Source organism: Gossypium hirsutum, chromosome A01, assembly GCF_007990345.1.
Source record: "Gossypium hirsutum isolate 1008001.06 chromosome A01, Gossypium_hirsutum_v2.1, whole genome shotgun sequence".
Classification (NCBI taxonomy): domain Eukaryota; kingdom Viridiplantae; phylum Streptophyta; class Magnoliopsida; order Malvales; family Malvaceae; genus Gossypium; species Gossypium hirsutum.
The window spans coordinates 774,872-797,777 of NC_053424.1; the positions used below are offsets into that span (position 1 = coordinate 774,872).

General features: G+C 31.2%; 5 protein-coding genes across 7 annotated transcripts; 3 read left to right on the plus strand and 2 right to left on the minus strand.

The window, feature by feature from the left end:
• Positions 1 to 1,137: 1,137 nt before the first annotated feature.
• LOC107934123 (uncharacterized) lies at positions 1,138 to 1,815 on the minus strand. Its single transcript, XM_016866476.2, has 2 exons — positions 1,673 to 1,815; positions 1,138 to 1,601 (listed from the first exon to the last, which is right to left on the minus strand). Exons 1-2 carry the CDS (start codon positions 1,714 to 1,716, stop codon positions 1,283 to 1,285), a joined length of 363 nt encoding a protein of 120 aa, XP_016721965.1. The 5' UTR covers positions 1,717 to 1,815; the 3' UTR covers positions 1,138 to 1,282.
• A 3,403-nt stretch (positions 1,816 to 5,218) lies between these two features.
• On the plus strand, positions 5,219 to 9,292 carry LOC107928976 (probable prolyl 4-hydroxylase 9). The gene is made up of 8 exons (XM_016860293.2): positions 5,219 to 5,572; positions 5,644 to 5,769; positions 6,814 to 6,971; positions 7,172 to 7,274; positions 7,423 to 7,518; positions 7,862 to 7,927; positions 8,022 to 8,138; positions 9,126 to 9,292. Exons 1-8 carry the CDS (start codon positions 5,462 to 5,464, stop codon positions 9,210 to 9,212), a joined length of 864 nt encoding a protein of 287 aa, XP_016715782.2. The 5' UTR covers positions 5,219 to 5,461; the 3' UTR covers positions 9,213 to 9,292.
• A 481-nt stretch (positions 9,293 to 9,773) lies between these two features.
• LOC107934161 (uncharacterized) lies at positions 9,774 to 11,513 on the minus strand. Of its 2 annotated transcripts, none has more exons than XM_041117138.1 (2): positions 11,207 to 11,513; positions 9,774 to 11,052 (listed from the first exon to the last, which is right to left on the minus strand). In XM_041117138.1, the coding sequence occupies exon 2, from the start codon at positions 10,880 to 10,882 to the stop codon at positions 9,893 to 9,895; it is 990 nt and encodes a 329-aa protein (XP_040973072.1). In that variant the 5' UTR covers positions 10,883 to 11,052; positions 11,207 to 11,513; the 3' UTR covers positions 9,774 to 9,892. The 2 variants fall into 2 exon arrangements, with proteins under 2 accessions (XP_040973072.1, XP_040973078.1); XM_041117144.1 differs by having other exon boundaries at positions 11,337 to 11,509.
• Positions 11,514 to 13,595: 2,082 nt separating this feature from the next.
• LOC107934141 (40S ribosomal protein S29) lies at positions 13,596 to 15,566 on the plus strand. The gene is made up of 3 exons (XM_016866500.2): positions 13,596 to 13,815; positions 14,591 to 14,690; positions 15,388 to 15,566. The coding sequence occupies exons 1-3, from the start codon at positions 13,754 to 13,756 to the stop codon at positions 15,394 to 15,396; spliced, it is 171 nt and encodes a 56-aa protein (XP_016721989.1). The 5' UTR covers positions 13,596 to 13,753; the 3' UTR covers positions 15,397 to 15,566.
• Positions 15,567 to 16,953: 1,387 nt separating this feature from the next.
• LOC107934140 (zinc finger protein-like 1) lies at positions 16,954 to 22,105 on the plus strand. Of its 2 annotated transcripts, XM_016866499.2 has the most exons (10): positions 16,954 to 17,063; positions 17,201 to 17,291; positions 17,952 to 18,032; positions 18,491 to 18,611; positions 18,733 to 18,827; positions 19,343 to 19,414; positions 20,206 to 20,445; positions 20,556 to 20,664; positions 20,857 to 21,043; positions 21,721 to 22,105. In XM_016866499.2, exons 2-10 carry the CDS (start codon positions 17,268 to 17,270, stop codon positions 21,815 to 21,817), a joined length of 1,026 nt encoding a protein of 341 aa, XP_016721988.1. In that variant the 5' UTR covers positions 16,954 to 17,063; positions 17,201 to 17,267; the 3' UTR covers positions 21,818 to 22,105. The 2 variants fall into 2 exon arrangements, with proteins under 2 accessions (XP_016721988.1, XP_016721987.1); XM_016866498.2 differs by having other exon boundaries at positions 16,965 to 17,291.
• The last annotated feature ends 801 nt before the right edge of the window (positions 22,106 to 22,906 follow it).

Here is a 22,906-nt window from a genome sequence, read left to right on the forward strand (position 1 = left end):
TTAATTTCAGCCCCAAAAAATTTTCTTCGCTTTGCCCTTGTTGCGTGTTTAAAACTCTGCCAAAACATTCGATTGAAACTATGTCTTCTGATGTTCATATTTCTTTCTGAAGGTGTATGCTATTGGGACACTACCTTGAAGGTCTCGAGTATCGGATGGAGCTAATCGAGCTTTTATCCTCAACAAGCAAGGCCAAGGACAACGGCCTTGGTGATGAGCAGGTTATTTAGAGTTGCTCTGATATGAAACACCACTTTTTTTTTTCCGAAGAAGGCCGGATTTGAATCAAGGTTAGGCCCTTATACTTTCTTGCAGATGGAGTTATTTTTATGCATAAAATGGATACAAATGTTGAGCAAATTGCTAATAACCAAAGTTATTTTGCTACTTCTCAATTGTTTAATTGATCTTAATTAAAATTTAGAGTGTTTAGTATCTACCATTGATTTAAAATTTCTAGTATGGAATTTGACTAGACATGACGAAGGGTTGGGTTTTTTCGGGCTTTCGGTAGAGCTTTCTTGAATTCGGGTTGGTTTTATCCGGCTTAAGTTAATATTTAATATTTTTTAAAATAATTATTTTATATTTTGTTTTATGTTTTAATATTTTTTTGGTTTAATTGCACCATACATCCTCAATTTATTTGTTTAGATTCTAAATTGGTTTTTAAACTTTAGAAATGTTCTAATTGAACCTTCAAAGTATCACTATAGTTTCAATCAGGTCTTTTTGTCAATCTCACTCAGGGCAAAGCGAGGGCCTAAAATGATTATTGTTCTTTAGTTCCCTCATAAAATTTTAAGTAAATATATGGTCAAATTATAGTTTGACCCCCTCCCCAAAATGCTAGAATTTAGATTTAATCTTTTGAAAATCATAAAGATATAAGTTAATAAAATAGTGAAATTATATTTTAGCTCTCATAAAAATATATTACTTAATTTTAATCCTTAAATTTATTTTTGGCTTCGCCCTTGGTCTCACTATTACCTTTGATGGTACATGTTACAGAAAAAAAGTAGTGTTGATAATTTTGTAAACATGTCAAGTTCAAGTCGTTCATGCAGTAGGCATGCGTGTTTACAATTTAATTTATGTATTTTAAAATGCTTTGGGCTAGATTTGAGGTGCATCTAAACCAAAGGTATTCTTTTATCTCAATATAATATTTAAAATTAACATAGCTGTGTATACATATGTATATATTATCTATTATTTCAGCCATGGCCAAAATGTTTATTCAGCATCCTTCCAATACCTAATTCTTAAAGTTTAGTACTCACATATTTGCATGTGAATAGTGATGATCACTTGAAAAATATTCATGCTCAGACGGTTCTGGTTTATCGACCCCCTCAACGTTCCGGAGCCAATATGTCTGATTCAACGATGCTGCTCCGTCCGGAACATCTTTCATTACCCATTCATGGCCTTCAGGAAAATATATCCCGCTCTTTGGATGTGGAACCCAGCACCACGAATCTTTTATATCGTTGCTGCTGTTACTGTTTGACGATGACTTTCTCGACTTTTCGATAGTTTCCCTATCGGCACCAGCGATTTTGCTTATCGGTCGCTCAACTGGTCGCTTAGCTTCCCTGCCACAAATTCTCAAATTTATATAAAAAAATAAAAGGAAATTAATATATATATATAAAATTAACGTTACCTAAGCATTAAAATCTTAGTTTTGGCGATGGCAAATCTTCCCATAAAATATATAAAAGAAACTTTGATCGTAATATTATATATATATAAAGCTTAAATTTGAGAAAATTATTGTACTTAAGGTGTAAGTAACGTAACGAGAGTTTCGTTGATTTTTATAATGCTTGAAAGTACAAATGCTGCAAGAATATGTTCGATGGTACAAATGAGGAAGGTTTAATTTTGGAGGTACTTTATAAATTATAAATCGTCAATTGTCAAGTGTCAAGAGTCAAAAGTTAATATTTTCATTTTAAGAGTGTCAGGGCATACCTTTAAGTATTGCCGTTGGTCAATAGTGTAATGAAAAAACAATTTTTAGTGTCGCCGTTGGTCAAAGGATCTCATGAAATTTTTTTTATCATTTTGAAGACAAATAAAATTAAAATTAATAACCGAAATCAAATTTAATAGTCAATAGATTTTTTTTTTGGTTAAACCATTTCATATAAATGGATTTTTGAGTATTTAAAAAATATCTCAGTATTTAATAAATATAAAATATAGTAAATAATTAACAAAAATATGTATTTTTTATGGTATTGTTTTTTAATATAAAAGGAAAAGTTACTTAAAGTTACTCTTCAATTTAAAAATAAAATTATATATTAAATAAATTTTTAGGGTGCATGTGACGATTATTTTATTAGTCCCAATTCTCAAATAAACTAAAATATAAATACAAATTATAAATTAATAGTGTCATAGATTAGCTCGAGACACGATTTTAAAATTTTTCTAGGCTTAGGTCTAAACTCTGCATAACCTGTTCTAAAAGTCATATTATTATTTAGAAAATAATATTTTTTATAATTAAATATAAAATAAAATATTTATAAAAAATTTATTTAAATTTGAATAAAATCAGACTGATTCGTAGGTAACAACTCTTTATATAAATTCGACCCAAGTCGAATTGAGGCAATTGAACTAAACAAGCTACCTGATAAATCAACAAGTGATCAAAATTTTAAATACAAATAAATAAATCTATAGAAGGAATATTGTTGTTGAAATTGAGTGGGGTGAGCATTGAGAATTGAATTAAGACACCCATTGAGCAATTTGAATCAATTGATAAAAACTTCTATATCCCTCTTCAATTTAATAATTAGGCTCATTTTCGTATTTTTTTTTGTTCACGTTAGTTTTTGAATTTGACAAATAGATCTATTTTGGTCCTCGAACTAAAATTTTGTGAATGTTTGATGATGCAACCAGTGTTACTGAATAATATTAGATTGGATGGATCGAGAATTGATTGATATAACAGTTCAGACAAAAAGGTTAAACCAATTAACTTGAAAACTCTGATATTGTACTACATCATCACCTATAAAATTATATAATTTTTTTTTATTTTCAAGTGATGATGTGGCTCAATCTTAAAGTGTCACATCATCAAACTTTTTATAATTTTCAAGTTTAGGGATCAAAATGGATCTAGTTGCAAAGTTTAAATACCAAAATGAGAAAAAAAAATATGTATTAAAATGACCCTAGTTATCAAGTTTAGGGGCCAAAATTATATTATCCCTTCTTTAAATAAAGTTTCAAGTATAATTTTTGTGAATAGAAAAAACAAAATGAAAATATTTTACATTTATTTAAAAGTCTAATCCAATTTAACTTCGAATCTAATTGAAGTAATGTGACTATTGAATATAAAAAGATTAAAAAAAAAGAGTGGTTATAAAAACATATGCTAAAATATGATTGCAGAGAAAAATACCACCATCGAATTTTCATAGCATAAAAATAATAAATAGCAAATAAAAAGAAAAAGGGTGGGTTAATAATTTTGATGCTTTCTTTGTTTGTTTAGGTCAATTATGGACATTCGAATATTAGCCATATTTTCTCTTCTTTTTTTGGTGAAATTCTCGTAGGAGTCCTTGTATTAGAAGTCAAATTTTATTTTGCTCCCTACTCAGGAATTAGGCAAATTAGTCCCTGTACATTAAATCAAAGAGCAAATTTATCATTTTGTTAAAAATTTCATTAATTTTTATTGTTAAAAATTGATCATTATATATCAGCATGAGGTACATGCTATTTGACCATGTCGGTTTTTAACAGTACGAATAGATGAAATTTTTAATAGAAATGATTAATTTTGCTATTTGATTTAACATATAGGTATTAATTTGTCTATTTTTTAGTAAAAGAGTAAAATACAAAATGACTTTAATATAGGGACTTTTATGTACTTTTACCATTTTTTATAAAAATAAAAATTTTAGAGAAATTCAGAAATTGATGTGACAATGGGGTGAAAAGAGGTGAACGGTTCATGGTTTTAGCATGAATTCCCTTTCTTTTTTGTACGTTTAAAAATGGTTAAAATTTTCTATTAGTCCCTGTATTACGACGTAAGTTGTTAATTTTCCTTACACTTTAATTTGATCATTTCAGTCTTCTATTTTTAAATTTTAAAATTTCGGTACTAGTTAGTGGTGTTCATAAGTCGAATTTGAGTATATATTTTCAACTCCGAGCAGGTCTGAATTGTTTTACTATCTAGAAATTTAAAAAAAAAATACATTAATATTTATATATTATTGTAATTAGTTTTATATAAAGTAATTTTACTATTTTTTAAATAGTAAAACGAGTTATATGAACAAATCAGTTTAGACTTGAGTTTGATTTAAAAACAAAAAAATAATTGGATCTTGACCTAATCTGACTCATAAACACCTTAATTTAGGTATAGCGTTTCGAGAGCGGAGGTTGGATAGCTAAGGCCCATTGGGCTTGTTTCTTGGTCGGTCTCTCTCCATCGCTACTTTTTTTCTACTTTATTCGATAAAATAAATTGTCGTTTGATCCTTTGATCCTGACTTAGTTCCAAAAAGGAATTTTCAATTCCAAATCCAAGCCGGAGCACAACTTGTCCAAATGACACGTGTTACTATTAAAAATAATCAAAAAATATTTTTTATTTAAACTTAATTATAAAATATATAAAATACTGATATAAGCTTGTTTTCTTTTCTATATTATTTCTAACCAGCAAAACAATTTGAGCCTAAAGTTGAAATATATGAACCCTAATTCGACCCAAAGTGAGTCAAATTGAGTGGTAAAGTTGTTTGAATTAAACAGACTAGTTAGACACGGAACCAATTAAGGTATCAGACAAGAAAAAAAATATTAAATCGGTTAGTCTGAGAATCGAAATAAACAGGTTGAACCAGGTAAAAAATCAATTGAACTAAAATTTTAATGTTTTTTAATATTTATGAATTTTTTAATAAGTTTTTGATCAAATTGAATAGAGAAGGTCGTTGAATTGATTAACTTAAAAATCGATATAAACTAATTGAATCATATAAAAAACTGGTTGAATTAGATTCTTAATATTTTAATTTTTTTATTAATTTTTTAATAATTTATTTAATTAAACCGAACAAATTAATTCAATTAATAAATTAATGATATATCCGATTTTAGAAAGGAAAAGCCGGGCCCATAAATATCACTATTTCACAATCTATTTTATTTTAGTAAAAATTTAGTGGATTGCATTAGTAATTCCACTGATTCAAAAGTCAAAAAACAAAGAAAAGAAAACAAAGTCCCCCCTCCCGCCATTGACGCGTTTGTCCATTCTTCTTAAGCAATAAGAAACTGCAGACGATACAAATTTAAAAATAATAATAATTAAGAAAAAAAAACCATTATTGTAACTGTGAAGAAGAACAGAGAATCAAAAAAATTGAAAAAAAGAGAGAGAAAGGATCCATAAATGAAAGGGAAATCGAAGAGCTCGAAGAGAAATCTAGGGTTAGCAACTACCCTTTTCTTATGTTCACTTGCTTTCTTAGCTGGTTTGTTCACTTCAACTTTTTTCTCTCAGGTAAACTTATAAAACATGAATATTTCTTCATTTTGAATTGGGTTTAGCGGTTAATTCGTTGGGTTTTGTAGGATGTTCCGATTATTAAACCCAAGCTGAGAAAGCTTGAAGTGGTGCATGTTGAAGGTGATAAGTCTCGTGGTTTGATGCCAATTGGAGAGACTGGGGAAAGTTCGATTGATTCTATCCCTTTTCAGGTCATTTTTGAATTTTGGTTTCCTGATTTTGTTCATTGGATTTTGAATGATGAATTTGATTCTAAATGCTTTTGATTTAGTTATTTATTTGATTAGCTTTTATTTTTTGGTAATTGATAGTATCACTTAAATTATTAAAAATTTTAAGTTGTTTCATAAATTTATGTGGGATAAGAGCTATGATTGAAAAACGGAAAAATCGAAAATCTGATCTTTGGTAAAAAGCCAGAAAATGAGAGGATACATATGCAAATAAATTCTTGATACAAGGAGATTGTGGAGGTTCGTGATGGTCTACTTGGAGGGCGGAGAGTCGTAGAGAGTGTGTCTTGGCCTCCTATCCTAATGCCCGTAGGCTTTTAAGGGGTTACCTCTGATCATTCCCAAGGTGCCACAGTCCATATATTGGTTTCGGACTCCTTGGGGATTTATCCGACCTACGGATGCTTTGTCGTCATAGATATGGGTCGTCATGTCAGGAAAATGGTATATGTGACGTATCCATGTAAGGGGTGTGGACTTGATGGTAGGGGTCATGAGGTCTTGAGTTTGTAGGTGTCTTTAACCTGCAAGGTGATTCTTCTTAGTCAAGGAGACGGACTCGATAGGTGGGCTTGCGGGGTATAGGTATGACACAAATGTTTAGGATTAATGGCTATGAGTAGCAATATTCAAGTTAGCGTGTATTTCAAAGCTATGTTACCCCAGCTCTTCCTTTTCTCTAAAATATCCATATCTGACTCGTACTCAAACATGCATATGAGACTGAGAGTATTATCCTACAAAATATATAGAAAAGCTTAGAAAATTTGATGATGCATGTGTTGGTACTTACCTATACCGACATTCGACCCCAAGTCCAAGTAATATAGGTCACGAGGTAGTATATGTTGAGGCTTGTTTAACCCGAAACTAAAACTGGAGTTTTCGAATATCGAAGGAAAGTAGTAATGGAAAAGAACAAAGATTTTATGTGCAAATATTGTACAGAAAACTGCCCTGTCTGTAGACTAACTTACTTTGATTGCTTCTCTTTAAGTACAGGTTTTAAGTTGGAAACCGCGAGCTTACTATTTTCCTGACTTTGCAACTGCGGAACAATGCGAACATATAATTGGAATGGCGAAATTGAACCTTAAACCATCTACTTTGGCTTTGCGCAAGGGAGAAACCGAAGAAAGCACTAAAGGAACTAGAACAAGGTAGAGTGCCCTTTTAAGATGCTTTACTATCCATTTCTTATCGGTTTTGAGTTCAATGGTAAATCATAAATCGATAATGTTATTAACTGGTTCCGAGTTAGCATTGAGGCTGGATAGTATTTTACCCTCGTGCTAGTGAATGTTTTGAATTGGTGAATGCTGATAACTCTGTTTTGAATTTGTACTTTGCTTGGACACAGTTCGGGAACATTTATTAGTGCATCCGAGGATGAATCCAGAACCTTGGACTTGATCGAGAAAAAAATTGCAAAGGTTACAAGCATTCCACAGAGTCATGGAGAGGTACATCTTTTGTTGATTTAAGATTTTCCTGATTGATATAGAACCGATAAGCCACAAAAAGTCTCATGGCATATTTTCTATCAAAATCATAAATCTTTCTTTACATTACTTTTGAATTGTTCTGAATCGAAATTTGTACACATTGCAGGCATTTAATGTTTTGCGGTATGAGATCGGACAGAAGTATGATTCTCATTATGATGCATTCAATCCGTCCGAATATGGTCCACAATCGAGCCAAAGGGTACGGTCATACACGTGAACTTCACCATTACTTTTCTGTCTGCATTTAAGTTGATAGTGTAAATGCAATAGTTGGATATAGAATTTAGTTTATATTTGTTATGGTATGCAAGTTATGAGTTCACTTATCATTAGACGATTGGTAAATCCTTTTGTTACTAAACAATCCATTAATGTTTGTTCTTCAAAGGTTTCATTTTGGTATCAAGTTAGTTCTGGATCCATCTGGTATGATAAGTTCTGTTGTTATCACGTTTTGGTAATTTTAACCGAGCCATTGTATGAATGTTGATGCTGAAGAACTAAAACACCATGCTTAATTAGCATTGAACCTTCTCTCACAGGTTGCATCATTCTTGTTATATTTATGCGATGTAGAAGAAGGCGGAGAAACAATGTTCCCATTTGAGGTAGACATTGAAGATACTAACTTGCTTTAACTCTCCTTCTTGGATTAAGCATTTACGCCGAGTCTCGGTACCAACCATGTTATTTTGGTTGCAGAATGGCATGAGCGTCGAAGGCTATGACTACAGACAATGCGTCGGTTTAAAAGTAAAGCCTCGAAGAGGGGATGGACTTTTGTTCTATTCGCTGTTTTTGAACGGCACCATTGATCCGGTAATTTTCATGTTTGCTTTTTTTTTTAACAAATGCTGAGGCTTTACTAAATCTGTTATATAACACACCAAAAAGTAGTATTGTTTTCGTTTCTTCATATAGGGTCATGCAGTTGGTGGGTTCAGTTTAAAAAACTTGATTGATTGTCAAAGAGAAACTGATAGACTTTAGTTTCATAACCGAAAATAGCTAAACTGATTTAGCTCGACTGGTTCAGTTGGTTATCTCTTTATTTTGGTTAATAGGGCAAACTACTCCCAAGGTCACTAGACTATTAGTACGTTTACGTTTTGGTCGCTACTTTAAAAGGTTACAAAATGGTTAATGAACTAACTATTCAAAAATTTTCATTTAAGACATTGGGCTGTAAAAATTGTTGTTGTATGGCATTCTTTATTCACACTGCTTGCACCAATCGAAAACTCTCATTTCTCTTCTTTTCGACAATTCATTTTTTTTCATGAAACAATTTTAAATGTTGCAAACTTGCGAATTAAAATTCAAATAGTTTTCTTCTCTGATTTTTGATACTGGTTATCTGATCAAATTGGGTTTGAGATATGTTCTTACTTATTGATGGGTCTAGATCCACTGGAATGATCATTGAATCATTACTTAGAGCTGGTTGATTTTTTTTTTCTAAAAAGCAAAACTTAAACAGTCCAGTGACTTAAAATAAAATTTTTTGAACAGTTCAATGACTATTTTGTAACTGTTTTAAAAATGAGCGATCAAAAGGTAAACTTATTACTAGTTTAATGACCTTAGGTGTAATTTACCCTTTATTAATTTTATTATAAGTCGGGGTCAACTAGTTGGGTGGGTTACTAAACAAATTGCAAATTGATCTACTTAACTTACTGAACCGATGGTTTGGATTTAGATTGAAACCGGCCTAGCAGACTCCGGTTCAACCGGGTAAGTTGAACATGACACTATGTTGCAGGTTAGAGCTAAATCCTAACTTCGTTTCAATATTATTTGCAGACATCACTTCATGGAAGCTGTCCAGTGATCAAAGGTGAGAAATGGGTTGCCACAAAGTGGATTAGAGACCAACAACAATTTGATTAATAAAATGTAACTTTAATATTTTTTTAAAAAAAAATCATTATAAACCTCTCCTTTTGGAAATGATTAATAATTTTTTGTGAGTTCATGCCCATTTTTATCTTATCTTCTTTTTAATATTTTCAAAAACCCTATGCTTAAGGTTTGTGAATTTTTTTAAATTTTTTTAATATATGCTTGTTCATTACATCCAAACATAAATAGAGAAATATATAAAGTATATATCAACCAAAGAATGGTAAAAAAAAATCAACATTATTTGAACCAGATTATTTAAAAATTGAAATCTTCTAAACAAATTGTAGGACAAAAAATTGACAATTAAACTGATTATATATTTTTTTTATGAATTTTTAATTAATTTGATTGATTCAACCACCTTTTCGGTTATAAAATTTTCGGGTTTAAAGCTAGGACAACTTCCATTTGAAATTAAAAAAATAAAAATCAAAACTAAAAATTAAAAAAATTGATTAAATCGAAAATGATACATCAAAACTCATTCTATCAATACGTAATGATACTTTAATCACCGACTTTCTTCAAAATTAAGGAAAAAGAAGAAAAAACAGACTAAATCATATTCTATATATTTCATTGTAAATATGAACGTCATAAATGATAATTTTCTATGCTACTATATTGTTGGTTAATGTTTTAACCAAGTCTTACTTTTTTCTCCCTCAATCTTCCAAGGAACTAAGGCTAATTTTCTCAAGTTGCAGAGGCCAATCTTCTCCGAGTACCCGCGGATTTAGTTCCATTGCAGCACGAAAATCCATCATTGATGCATTAAACGATCTTTCTCCTGCTCGTTGTGAGTAATTTCGACTTCGAGACCTTAGGCCGGCTAGTCTTATGGAGGGTTCGATCAATCTTTTCAAGTATGCATCCAAGCCATTATTCAATAGGTTAACACAATCCACCGGGATGTTAATTCCCTCGGTTTCCAACTTCTTCTGTAAACGATTTATTAACGATCTTGTATCTGGTAGCTCGCCTTTCGTTTGACAAGTCCCAGGGTGGTAACTCGGAAGAGATTTACGAGCTCCACTGAAATTTATGGAGATGCCAATTGGAGCTGTTACGGGGCTTCTACTTTGCACACCGGGGCTTCCAGCCACTTGCTCGACCTCTTCCCCGTCTTCTACGGATGCAACATCAGGTGGAGGTCTGCTCCCGAGTGAAAGTAACTCGGTTGCGCTCTGGTCTTGTGTCTTGGAAATGGACTCTTCAGGTACAATACTTTGTGTCTTTCCCAATGGACCTAGTGGACTAGGACGGTCTCGAAACTTACGATCCCGACTAACAGGGGACCGACCTTTACGAGGGGAAGGAGGAAATGCGTCCCTGTAAAGTGATTGAAGACAATTCCGTTGATAACCATTTCCAACTTGAAGGTTACTTCCTACTTTCCGTATTGTTTTTGAAGGCGGAACTTTAGAGACACAAGCATTCTTGATAATGGATCGAATAAGCCTGTTGTGAAGCGGAATACTTTCCCTACCGATGATCTTAACGCAAGATTTATCAAATTCGGACTTTCCGATCTTCAAACCAAACAACTTTCTGAGCTGATCAAAGTATTTTTCAGCTCTTTGATGCCCAATTTTTCTTACAATAAGAGATTTTAGCTCTAAGGTATCGATCCGAACATGATCTTGGTTGACCATTATCTTCAAATCCAAAATTTCCCCCAATTTCACTCAAGAGAATACCATCAAATGAACCAAAAATGGTACTAATTGCATCAAAATCTTCAACTTTCAATAAAAAACCCAGATGAAAAAATCATAGATTCCTCAAACCCTAAAATCCCAATCCCAAAAACCCTAATTTCCACCTGCAAATCACCATAATCCAACAACATACAGAAATTCAGCTCAAAAGAAGCGAAATTCAAAGCCCAAATAATCAATAATTGCTTAAAGTTACGAGTTAAAAACCAATACAAAGAACAAAGAAAAGGTTTTTTGGGGGGGAGGTCAAAGAATTACCGAGAGACAATCGAAAGCAATCGCACAAAATTCAAAGAATCGAAGCGATTATAACGAAAATCAATCGATACCCATTTGAGATTTCGATGACAATCGAAAACCCAAAGGTTCGAATTGAGAATCGACGTACCAAAACTCGATCGATGCAGGTGGGTTCTATTTGGCTATGAACTCTCCGAGTCTTCTTTTTATTTATTTATTTGGGTTTTTTTTTTGAAAGAATTTATTTGGGCTATTAAGTGTTTGGTGATCTGTTCTTTATTTGTTTTGTTTATGTATTATGGTATTAATGTGAACAAATGAAAGCCAAACAGGGCTTTAAACATATGAAGGCTGGATATATACTTATGACAGAACTGGTGTGCTTTTCAAAGCTTGCTATGTGTAACTTTGCTAGGGGCTGTTTGTTTGCACTTTTTACTTAATTTGTTATTGCAATTTTTTTCTACACTTAAAAGACTTGATCCGATTAAATTAATCTCTCATATTAAATAAATTAATTTAAATTTTGTGCTATTAAAAATAATTAAATAAAGTGAAATTAAAATGAAATTAACATTTATTGTTTAATAGAGTTGATAGTCAGCAGCTGGTAGAGGCCTCGGTTCCTGACTTTGTCCTATAAAATTTTTAAATAGTAAATATAAATTACATTTTAACTCTCTAAAAATGATAAAATTTTGATTTAATCCTTTAAGAATTGTATTTTTACTATCATAAAAATTATAATTTAATTTCAGCCCCTAAAATATTTTCTGACTTTGTCCTTGTTGATAATTTTAATTTTCTTTTTAGAATTGAGTACCATTGAAAAATAAATTTCAATAATTTTTTTTGTATAATAGATGTTATTTTATTATAATTTGAATTCATTTGATTCTTTTTAATAGCATGAGATTAAATTCAATCCGTTGATCGATGTTGATCAGCATTGACCGACTATTTATCAACGTTGACCATCCAGTGACTCTATTAGAATGCGTCACATCATCTTTCTTTTTTATTTTTTAATATCATAAAAATTATTGTTTAACAATATAAAAATCAAATATAATATATAATAATTCAAATTTAAAAAAATTAAAAATGCATAATATTCTAAAATACATAAATATAAATTTTTAAAAATTGAATTATATGAAAATTGAATTTTTTTAAAGAATAAAAGTTAACTTTTTTTAAAATATATATATAAATATGAATTTAAAAAATCAAAATATTATATAAAAAATTGAAATTTTTTCATAAATTTTATTTTTTTCAAAAACTCTAAATTCTAAAAGTTAAAAAAATATAGATATATTTTGAAAAACCAAAAAAACTCTAAAGTTTATTTTCAATTTTTATATAATATTTTTATTTTTGAATTTATATATTTTAGAAATTTATATATTTTAAAATTTTCAATTTTTATATAATATTTTAGTTTTATATAATTTAAAAAAAATCATTTTTTATTAAATATTTTATATAATTTTATCTTTATATATCTTATAATTTTTTATTTTAATTTTTTTAAAATTATTTATATATTATATATGATTTTTCTACATTTTAAACAATATATTATATATAATATTAAAAGACAAAATAGAAGGGTGATATGGCATGTTCTAATAATGTCACATGAATTATTAAAGTTGATCAATGCTAGTCAATGGTGGGTCAATGTCTTTGTTTTAAATAAACATAAGTGCCACGTAATAATTTTTTATTGATGCGACGTGGCAACTTTTTTTTTCAACATGATTACCAAAAAAAAAAAGAGCTGAACCGGGTAACAAATGTTTGTTAAATACTAATCTAATCTAAGACAATAAAAATTTAGGTACTAAAATGAAAAAATATGTATAATTTAAGGGTCAAATTGGGCATTAAACCTTAGCTTTATGGAAAAAACCTTAAGAAAAACTTAAAATAAATTAAAAAAATTTAATGCACATTACTACTCTTATTTTTATTTATTTATGGGCAAAATATACATTATTAGTATCTGAACTTGGCTTTTAAGTTTAAATTGGTACTTAAGTTTTTTACCAATTAGGTACCTAAACTTAGCCTCAAGGTTCAATTTGACACCTGATTTTTTTATCCAATTAGATACCTAAGTTTGGCTTTTTTGTTCAAATTAGTACTTGAACTTGACTTCATAGTTCAAATTTGTTCAAATAAGTCATTGACTGTAAGTACTAAATTGAAGAAAGAAACTAAGTTCAAATACCTAATTGGACAAAAAAAACTTTAAGTACCAATTTAAGCATTGAAATCAAATCCTACATTAATTAAAAAATTTATATTATAACTTAATCTGCCAATTGAGTACAGTTCAATGCAGGAGTAAAAACATATTTAAAGTAGAGAGAACTAAATCTAAAATTCTGTAAAAGTACATGTGCTAACAGCATATTTTGACCAAAAAATTATACATTTTGACTCCGCCATATAAATACGCTAATTTCCCCAATGGACCAAACTCCACCGTCGAAATCTAGGGTTTTCCATTTTGGCTTCTTGCAGAGCCTCCATTGACGAGCAGCTAAATCAACAATGGGTCACTCTAACGTATGGAACTCTCACCCGAAAACCTACGGCCCTGGATCTCGCTCCTGGTAATTGTTTCCTTCCCTTTAATTCTTATTTAGTTTCGTGAAATTGCCTTTATTATTATTATTAAACCTTTTTAATTATTAATTAATCTTTGTGCAAGATGTTAATCTTTTAGCATATAAATGCGGAGAAGAATGCAAACGGAAGTTCGGTTTGTTGAAAATTTTTAGTGCCTGCATCGTACGAATTAGAATGTTAATTGTTTGCCTCTTAAGAGATTTAACAATGTGACAGTGTGAAGGAATGTGTATGAGATGGATATGGTTAGATTTTCAAAGTTTTTCCATGTATTTGGATGATTTTAACAAAAACCGAGTAGTTGGAGCTAGGGGTGTATATGAAATATTAGTGTTCGCAAGCTATTTGATTTCAACTAAAAAAACTCGAATTTGATTTGGCAATATCAAGCTGAGCTTGAGCTATTAATCAAGCCGAATTTGTAAGCTCGAGCTTGAATACAAACGAGCTTAATTGAGCTTGATCTTGAGTACAAAAGTAATAAACAAACTTGAGCTGAGTATGGGTCTCAAATTTTGGGTTGAGCTAGAGTTGCCACTATTTAGATTTGGCTCGGCTCGATTACACCCTTAGTCGGAGCAGCATATGTTTTAATGACATCGAATTTGCTTAAATTTGGAGCACCATGAATTGTTTTAGCGTAGGATGTAGAAGTATTCTGCAATGATCCATTGTAAAATTGGGTTTTGTGTCTTTGGATGATCTTTTTGGTTTACGATGACTTAGAATTTTGTTTTTCTTTGTTTTTTGTTTATATAGCCGTGTGTGCGGCAACCCCCATGCCATTATTAGGAAGTATGGGCTCATGTGTTGCAGACAGTGCTTCCGTAGCAATGCCAAGGAAATCGGATTCATTAAGGTAAATAAAACTAATATCGTTGCCAGTTACTCTTTTGATCACTTTAGTTAAGTGCATACAACATGTTCTAGGTGTTAGAATTCTTATATTACTTGTAGTGCAAAGCCAAAAAGAAGTGCTAACTTAAGTGAAGAAAGGCGCGATATTGACTTGTTTTTATGTGTGTCTATGTATGTGTGTATATAGAATAATCTTAAGTATATAACCATGATAATGAGCTTGGAAAGTGGTCCAAAATTTTCCGAACATCCAAAATATTTATTTTATTTTTTGCTAGCCAAGATGCATGATTTCCTTATAATTTAGAAGAGAACTTCAAGCAGACAGGTTATTTGTGCATCTATTGTCTTAAAAAAAATGGGGGGGTGTTCAAGGGCAACTAGGTGTGTGCCTAATTGAATGCATCTTGCCCGAAAGGGTTTAAGGCACTTTTGTTGTTTGATGTTAAGCTGCAACGGCTTAAGAACACTTCTCGTCTGCTCCGATTGTCTTAGAAAAAAGGTGTTCAATGGCAACTCGGTGTGTGCCTAATCGAATGCATCTTGCCCAAAAGGGTCTAAGGCGCTTTTGTTGTTTGATGTTAAGCCGCAATGGCTTGCTAACACTGCTCCGATGGTCAATGTTATCTTGATGTTATATGTTTTTCGGGCAAGTAATTTCTTAACTTCCTGTTGTTCCATGTTTTTTAATCTTGCAGTACCGCTGAAGAATTTATATGGTCTGAATTAGGAAGGACTTTGTTTAAGCACGAATCATTGGTGTGGAGTTTTCTAATTTATCGGTACTAGAAGACAATGTTTTGGTTTTTGGTTAATTTAGTATGAACTTGAACTGAAAATACTTTCTCCTTTCTCAATCAAGTAATCATATTGTTAACTTTCTTTGCAGTGTGATGGTCCTGTTAATTTTTTGGCATTTCATGTTATTTTATTTTGGGTTAAAATAAGCTACAAGTCCCTGTGTACTCGTCACAAATTTAAAATCTAGGCACTGTATTTTTATTTTCGAGAATCCAATACGTCTACTTTTTAGATTTGGAAATTCAGATGTACTGGAATTTTGAAATTTGAAAAGGATTAAATTCCTAAAAGTAAATATATAGGGACTAAATTTTAAATTTATGAAGAGTACAAGGATTTATGAGATATTTTAACCTTTATTCTGATGTTAGACCTGTTAATTTTGGTCCGAAATTAGAAAACTTGAGTTGATCATCTTAAATTAGATTCAATTTTGATTTGATTGTAAAAAGTCAAAAATGAATGAACAAAAATTGAAATGATTGGACTCTTAATTTTAGAAATGAAAACAATAGAATTAAATATTTAAAGGAGTTGAAATGTAGAGATGGACAGAAATCAAAAGGACATTGTATCTTATATTAATTCCAATTATTTTCTTAAAATATTTCCATTTTTTAAGCTTTGCTAGTAATAATCACAAATCCATTTTTTCTGTCTTATCTTTTTCCTAATGAATCTGAAGTTTGTTACATTTTCTTCGAAAAATTAAGAGATAAAATTTCATTAATTTATATATTTTTTAATTTAATTCTTGAATTTTTTTATCAGCATTAATTCTAAATTCTTAATTTTATTTTTGAATTTAGATTTTGATTAAGATATAATAACAGGAGATTCGAGATTATGTAATGTTATTTTATAATTTTTTGCAAAAAAAGTTGTAATTTTTTTTTCAAAAATAACCTACTATCTTATAATCTCAATGAAAAAAAAGATTCAATTAGAATAATTTAAAATTCAGACATAAATAATATTTAGTTTTTGAAGTTGAAAACTTTTCTCTTTAGCCCTCAGTTTTTTTCCACATTAATCCTTAAATTTGGTTATTTTTTCAAATTGGTCTCGAATTAGGACTATAATAAGATATGATAATGTGACATTTTAAGATTGTTTCATATTATTATTAATTTAAAAAATATATATTTCCTTATATGATATTTATTTTTTAGATTTTATTAATATTTTTTTAATTTTTAAGATGATGAACCGGCACAATCTTAAAATACTATGTCTTCACATATTAACGAAATCCAGATTCATGGATCAAATTGGGAAAGTTTTCAAGTTCCGATTTTAATATGGACAAAAAATTTCAGCGACCAAGTTGGAAAAAATTGGCAAGTTTAGGGACTAGTTACTTTATCCCTAAAATTTAGGATCGATTTTATATTTAAGCAATAGTCTAGGGACTTTAAGTAGAATTAACCTTATATATATATATTAATTTGATGTTAGATATTATTTCTTACACGTGAAGTCGGCCTAAGAAAATGTTTATAGCAGAGAAAAAAATAAGGCTCGTCGATGAAAAATAATTTTGTTCCAAAAGCTTAAATATTGCTTTTTCAGTGTATGAAATTAAATTCGCTATATTCATCTCAATTCAGATCTTTCTCTTCTTCTTTTTTATTTTTTTTTCTTTTTAATCGTAAGCTCTCCTTAAACCCTAGCTAATTTTTCATCTCAATCCATTTCTAAAATCCGTAGCTTTGTACGGTAACGGAATCGAATTTATCAAGGTGATCGATCCGGTGCTTGATCGCTTCTCTATGCAATGGTGGTCTGCAAATGCCGCAAGGTATTAGTTATTTTTTTATCAATTTTTTTGAATTTTTTTTATCATATGATGAATTTTTTATTAGTATTAGCGTTGTAGATTTAGATTTCTTCGTGGTGAATTTTTTAATTTTTATTTTTGAGAAATATGTGTTGCAATTTATGATTCATCGGTGGAGGTTTTAGATCTATAAAAAGTTTGTTATCGTCTTAAAAGAATTTAGCTGTTTTGAGATCAACGTTGTCTTAATTGTAGAGCTTATTAATTGGAAATGCGAATTTGAAAAGAACGAATCTAATAGAGATTTTAGATTTCAAGTGGAATGTTGCTTGTTATATTATGAATTTACTTCATTTTTTTAGAATATGTGTTGCGATTTGTAACTTATTGCTCAAGTTTTAGATCTATCCCAAAAATTAATCATCTTAGGACGTTTTCAGTTCTTTGTTTCTTAATTTTGACTTTATTAATTGGAAAATGTGAATTTGATTACTTAAATGAATGAATCGAACAGAGCGGGGACATTGACCTTGATATTTGGAGTGCTAGAGTGGCTTGTTATGCTGTGAATTACTAGTGTGTATTGCATAGGATAAATTTGAAATTATGTTATCTTGTTGGGGTCAAAGCTTTGCAAATATCTCATCGTGTAAACATCTATTCCTCCTTTTGGTGTTGTAGGCAACAAAGTTATATTGTTTTGTGCACAAGGTTCCAGTTTGTGGAGAATGCATCTGTTTTCCTGAGCATCAAATATGTGTGGTAAGTTTTTAACATTCAGTTTATTTGCATTCAAAACAGTATTTCCAAGCACTTTTATTGATAAAAATGGACTGGTTATGCTTCAGTGACTACAGGAAAATAATAATCCTATTTATACCTAAAAAGTTGGTGTTGGCAGTGGTTTATTGTGGCGGCCTTTGTAGAGTTAGAACTCTTGTAAAAACTATTTTAGGGTCATAGATTGATTACAACCTTTTTTCAATTATATGTCTTGGGATATGTTGGATACTGTAATAGTTTACTTTACGATAACCTTTATGTGCAATTTTCTAAATAATATGCAACATCATGGAAATTGCTTTTTTATGATGTTAGTACGCCAATTTCTGCCATGTATATATAAGCTTGACAGTGTTACAAACCATTTTTAAGTGGAGATGTTGTATAGAATGCTGTTTTGGGGATTATAATGTACTTTCCTTTCCATTTTGATCTAGATTCGTACTTACTCGGAATGGGTAATAGATGGAGAGTATAACTGGCCTCCCAAGTGTTGCAAATGCCAAGCTGTGCTTGAGGAGGGTGCTGGCTCTGAAACTACTCGGTTGGGTTGCTTACGTATGTGTTTATGCTGATTAGATACTGCCTCAGCTTTTTCTTTTTATTTTATTTGATCTGTTTACAGACTGCATGTTTGACTTTTGCCGTGTAATCTTATCATATATATTTGCTTCTTTAGATGTTATACACACAAATTGCTTGATTTCTCATATCAAAGGCTTTCCTCTGCACACTGCACCTGCTGGCTATACATGTCCTTCATGTTCTACATCTGTAAGTTTTCTAATCATCATGAATCAGCTATATCACAGTAACATCCTTCTCTTAATTATTTTTTCAAGTGATAAATTTGCACTTGTGAAATTGTTTGTAACGCTATTCTTGAACCTTGATGGATAAGAGATGGCCATGATAAAAACTAATGTGTCCTGCTGCTTCTTTTGGAGCTAGTCAGTGTAGTTAGTCGATGAAAACTCCTTTGCTGATTACCATTTTTCTGATATTTTCCTCTAACTTTATTCAATTGAAACTTTTCTATGGGCTTAGTGGAAGCAGAGTGTAGATATTAATAACTGGAACAGAATTTAAATGAGATTCTCTCCTGTGTGAGAACAATTCCTTTGATCTATTACTTAAGGTATAAGAATCTGTAGAAGTTTATTGTGGCATTCCTCAATTTGTATATTTATATGCATGGATTAGAGCAGTTATATGCAATGGTCTTGGTTAAAACTTCTGCCAGTAGTGGTTCTTTGGCTTGCCTCATTTAGCAGTGCTTTCTTGCCCAGATATGGCCTCCCAAGAATGTAAAAGATTCAGCATCTCGTCTTCATTCACTGCTGAAGGAGGCTATCATGCAGGTGAGTTCATTCTAGATTTCTGTTGTTTTAGAAATCCACTCATTCTAAATGTGAACTTTAGATATCTTTTTCTTTTTCTCAATATTTCTCTTATCAATCTTTTCTTCTGCTTTTTGTTGAGTACATCCTTTGCTTCTTTATCATATTGCCCATTGGTGCCTCGAAGTCATTCTTGCCACTTGCTAGTTGCCAGTTGTTATGCTTTTCACGATGTGGTGGTCAAGCTTGATTTTGGCCTTTCAGTGGGTGACGTGAATGTTTTGGCATTTAATTGTTACTGTGGTAAAGGTTTCCAAAATGGATGCTGTAAATTCCGCTAACAAAATTTTCCTGTCAAATGTATTGATCAGCAGAACCAACTGCTTCCAATGAAAATTAAAGTAAAATGTAGGCCATGGAAGTTTATAGCCAAACCTCTTCTTTCCCTGTCCACTAAAAGCATTGAACTATGAGATAGTTCCCGAAACCTCATTTCCAAAGTTATTTCAAAATTATAAAACTCAAAACACAGCCACCAGAATGTTGAAGATCCCCTCCTCATGTGGGGAGGCCACTCAATCTTTTGATGCTTCGAAATGCTGAACTTATAGATTACCTTCTGAAATTAACATCTAAATATTATCTTTAAGAAGTGCTCAAAAGAAAAAGTGATTTGGATTGCTTTTAGTTTTAGCATGCTCTGTCTCAGATCTGTTTTGTATTCTTTAGGTTGAAATGAATATAATTCTGAGTTGATCAACTTCCATATCTGCTTAAGTATGTTTTAAATGACTTAAGTTGCTAATGTGTAGACTGGCATGGAGAAGAATTTGTTCGGGAACCATCCTCCACCTGCATTTGCTTCAGATCCTCTGGTAAACGTGAACTCTACTGGACGAAGGGATCGTGATGGGAATTCATTGTCCTCTGTGGCAATAGATGAAGGATACTCAACTGTTGCAGGACCTTCTAAACTTCCGGTGACTGAAATAACGGAGATAGATGGTCCTAGTTCAGCTGAGAATTATATTAAAGCTTCTAGTCCTGTTGCTGTAAGTTTTATTCTTGTTAGTTGTTGGTTTCCCTGCTTGTATGTGTTATTTTCCGAATGTTAAATTTTTGTTTCCTTGGATGTTTTGTTCTATGTTGCTACGTAACCCAGCCTGTGGCTACAACTCGTAAGAGTACAGTCCATGCTGATCGACAAAATTCAGAAATCTCATATTATGCAGATGATGAAGACGGAAATCGTAAAAAGTATTCTAGGAGGGGTAAGTTAAAAAAGCCTTTGTTCATGAAGCCGTTCTGCTCTGTAATTGACTGGAATTTTCATTTTTCTCTGGCTATGACCTACTATTTTCATTTCAGATCTTTTTGGATAACTCGGATATATCATGATCTATTATATTCTCCGATCTCAAATTCATGATTTGTTTTATCGTTTGTATAATTTGTTGTTGTAGGTCCACTTCGTCATAAGTTTCTCAGAGCATTGATTCCTTTCTGGTCAAGTGCATTACCAACTCTACCGGTGACTGCACCTCCGCGTAAAGATGCATCCAATGCGGATGATGTCCCTGAAGGTCGGTTGAAGCATCAAAGGTCATCACGGATGGATCCACGAAAAATCCTACTTTTCATGGCAATCATGTAAGTCAGCACTTATACATACATATATACATATATATATAGATATGGATAACTGCCAATGCTAACCACTAGCTTACATATGCATGCACTTGCCTGTTTCTGATTGTTATGCATATATATTTGTGCTTATGACAAACCAACTAATACGGAAAGGTCGAAATAAGGGAGAAAAGATCTTTAGAAATATATGTAAGTATATTCGGTATTCAAATCTTTTGCTTGGTACAAGATTGGTTTTTTCTGCAATTGCTTTCCCTGTATGTCACGAATTTGGGTTTTATGTGTTCTTTTACCTGACTGCTAACTCATATCATTTTGCTCGTCCTATCTTGTATCAAGAATCATAGACTTAGGATGTCTTTATACTGCTTATATCGGTTAATATATCTGTATGTCACGAATTTGGGTTTTATCCGTTCTTTTACCTGACTGCTAACTCTAATCATTTTGCTCATGCCATCTCGTATCAAGAATCATAGACTGCGGATGTCTTTGTACTGATTATATCGGTTAATATACCTATATGTCACGAATCTTGGTTTTATGTTTCTTTTACCTGACTGCTAACTCATATCATTTTGCTCGTCCTGTTTCGTATTAAGAATCATAGACTGCAGATGTCTTTGTACTGCATATATCTGTTATCCAAAAACTGAACCGTCTATTGTGTTATGCAGGGCTTGCATGGCGACCATGGGTATTCTGTATTACAGAATTGCGCAAAGAGCTCTGGGCGAGGGACTCATTGATGATGAGCCGATAGTAACTAATTAAAGTTTCAACTGCTATAAAACCTGCCTTGTCTGCTCTGACCTTAGCTTCGACAGCAGCGGTTGGGCAGATGAATTCCGAGGTACTTACTATCCGTCAGTCCCCTCTTTTTAAAATATTTCCTATTTGGTGTTAATACAAAGAAAAATTGTCAATTCAATGAAGTTAAAAATGAATGTTTACATAGCTTTTCTTGGCCCTTTTTTGAGCTTTTTCTTCTTCTATGTTTTGTTGGTATTGGAGTTTAAATGAATGACGTTGTAAAGAGGTACCTAAATGCTTTTTACAATATTCAAGGATTTTTTTTTTTTGCTTCAAATTATTTTAAAAGCCAACACAAAATTCTTATATGATGTTAATATATAATAGGGGTATAATGAATATGATATGATACTTGTTAATAGTTCTAATATATTTAATTATTTATATTTTTACTAGCGTAAATTACATTAGTAGTCATTCAATTATATATAATATTATTAGGTTACTCAATATTTTTAGATTTTTGGGTGTTTGATAGTCGGCTAGTGACAAAAAAGGACAATTCAATGGATGGATAATTATTTTGTAATTTTTTATAGTTGGGTGACCAGAAAATTACTAGGTGATATTTTGTAACTTTCTATAATTGAGATTGAAAATGAAAAAAAGCTATAGTTGGTTGATCAGTTTAGTTTACCTTTTAAGCTATCGACGAAGTTATATCGGCCGTTCATCGGGGTTCAAACTCAGTTGAGAAGTAATTAAAAAATTGTGTTTTTTATAAAGTTATACTATCTTTATATGAAGTTAAAGAAACTCGCACGGGATGAGATTTTCTAACGAGTATGCCAAAATTTAGCCCTATATATTTTCATGCAATTGAGATTGAAATTGTCAATTTGGACACTCATGGACTTGTATCTTTTTCCAATTTAATTAGAAACTTTTTACCAACTGTTTATGTATCTTTTAATATTTAATGCGCAAACGATTAACTTCACAAATGTGAAATTTAATAATGATATTATACTGTTATTATTTTAAGATATGAACTAAGCATATCGTAACAAATGAAAGTCAAAATTAAGTTTTTTTCTGCTATCTTCTTTA

Bases quoted from the DNA above. Each gene is read 5' to 3' on its own strand.
- LOC107934140 (XM_016866499.2), top strand. From the start codon at position 17,268: ATGGTGGTCTGCAAATGCCGCAAG. The intron at 20,446-20,555 runs GTAAGTTTTATT...TACGTAACCCAG, and splicing joins AAGCTTCTAGTCCTGTTGCT to CCTGTGGCTACAACTCGTAA. The intron at 21,044-21,720 runs GTAAGTCAGCAC...TGTGTTATGCAG, and splicing joins CTACTTTTCATGGCAATCAT to GGCTTGCATGGCGACCATGG.
- LOC107934123 (XM_016866476.2), bottom strand. From the start codon at position 1,716: ATGGGAAGATTTGCCATCGCCAAAACTAAGATTTTAATGCTTAG. The intron at 1,602-1,672 runs GTAACGTTAATT...AATTTGTGGCAG, and splicing joins ACTAAGATTTTAATGCTTAG to GGAAGCTAAGCGACCAGTTG.
- LOC107928976 (XM_016860293.2), top strand. From the start codon at position 5,462: ATGAAAGGGAAATCGAAGAGCTCGAAGAGAAATCTAGGGTTAGCAACT. The intron at 6,972-7,171 runs GTAGAGTGCCCT...GCTTGGACACAG, and splicing joins ACTAAAGGAACTAGAACAAG to TTCGGGAACATTTATTAGTG. The intron at 7,928-8,021 runs GTAGACATTGAA...TTTTGGTTGCAG, and splicing joins AAACAATGTTCCCATTTGAG to AATGGCATGAGCGTCGAAGG.
- LOC107934161 (XM_041117138.1), bottom strand. From the start codon at position 10,882: ATGGTCAACCAAGATCATGTTCGGATCGATACCTTAGAGCTAAAATCT.
- LOC107934141 (XM_016866500.2), top strand. From the start codon at position 13,754: ATGGGTCACTCTAACGTATGGAACTCTCACCCGAAAACCTACGGCCCT. The intron at 13,816-14,590 runs GTAATTGTTTCC...TTGTTTATATAG, and splicing joins GGCCCTGGATCTCGCTCCTG to CCGTGTGTGCGGCAACCCCC.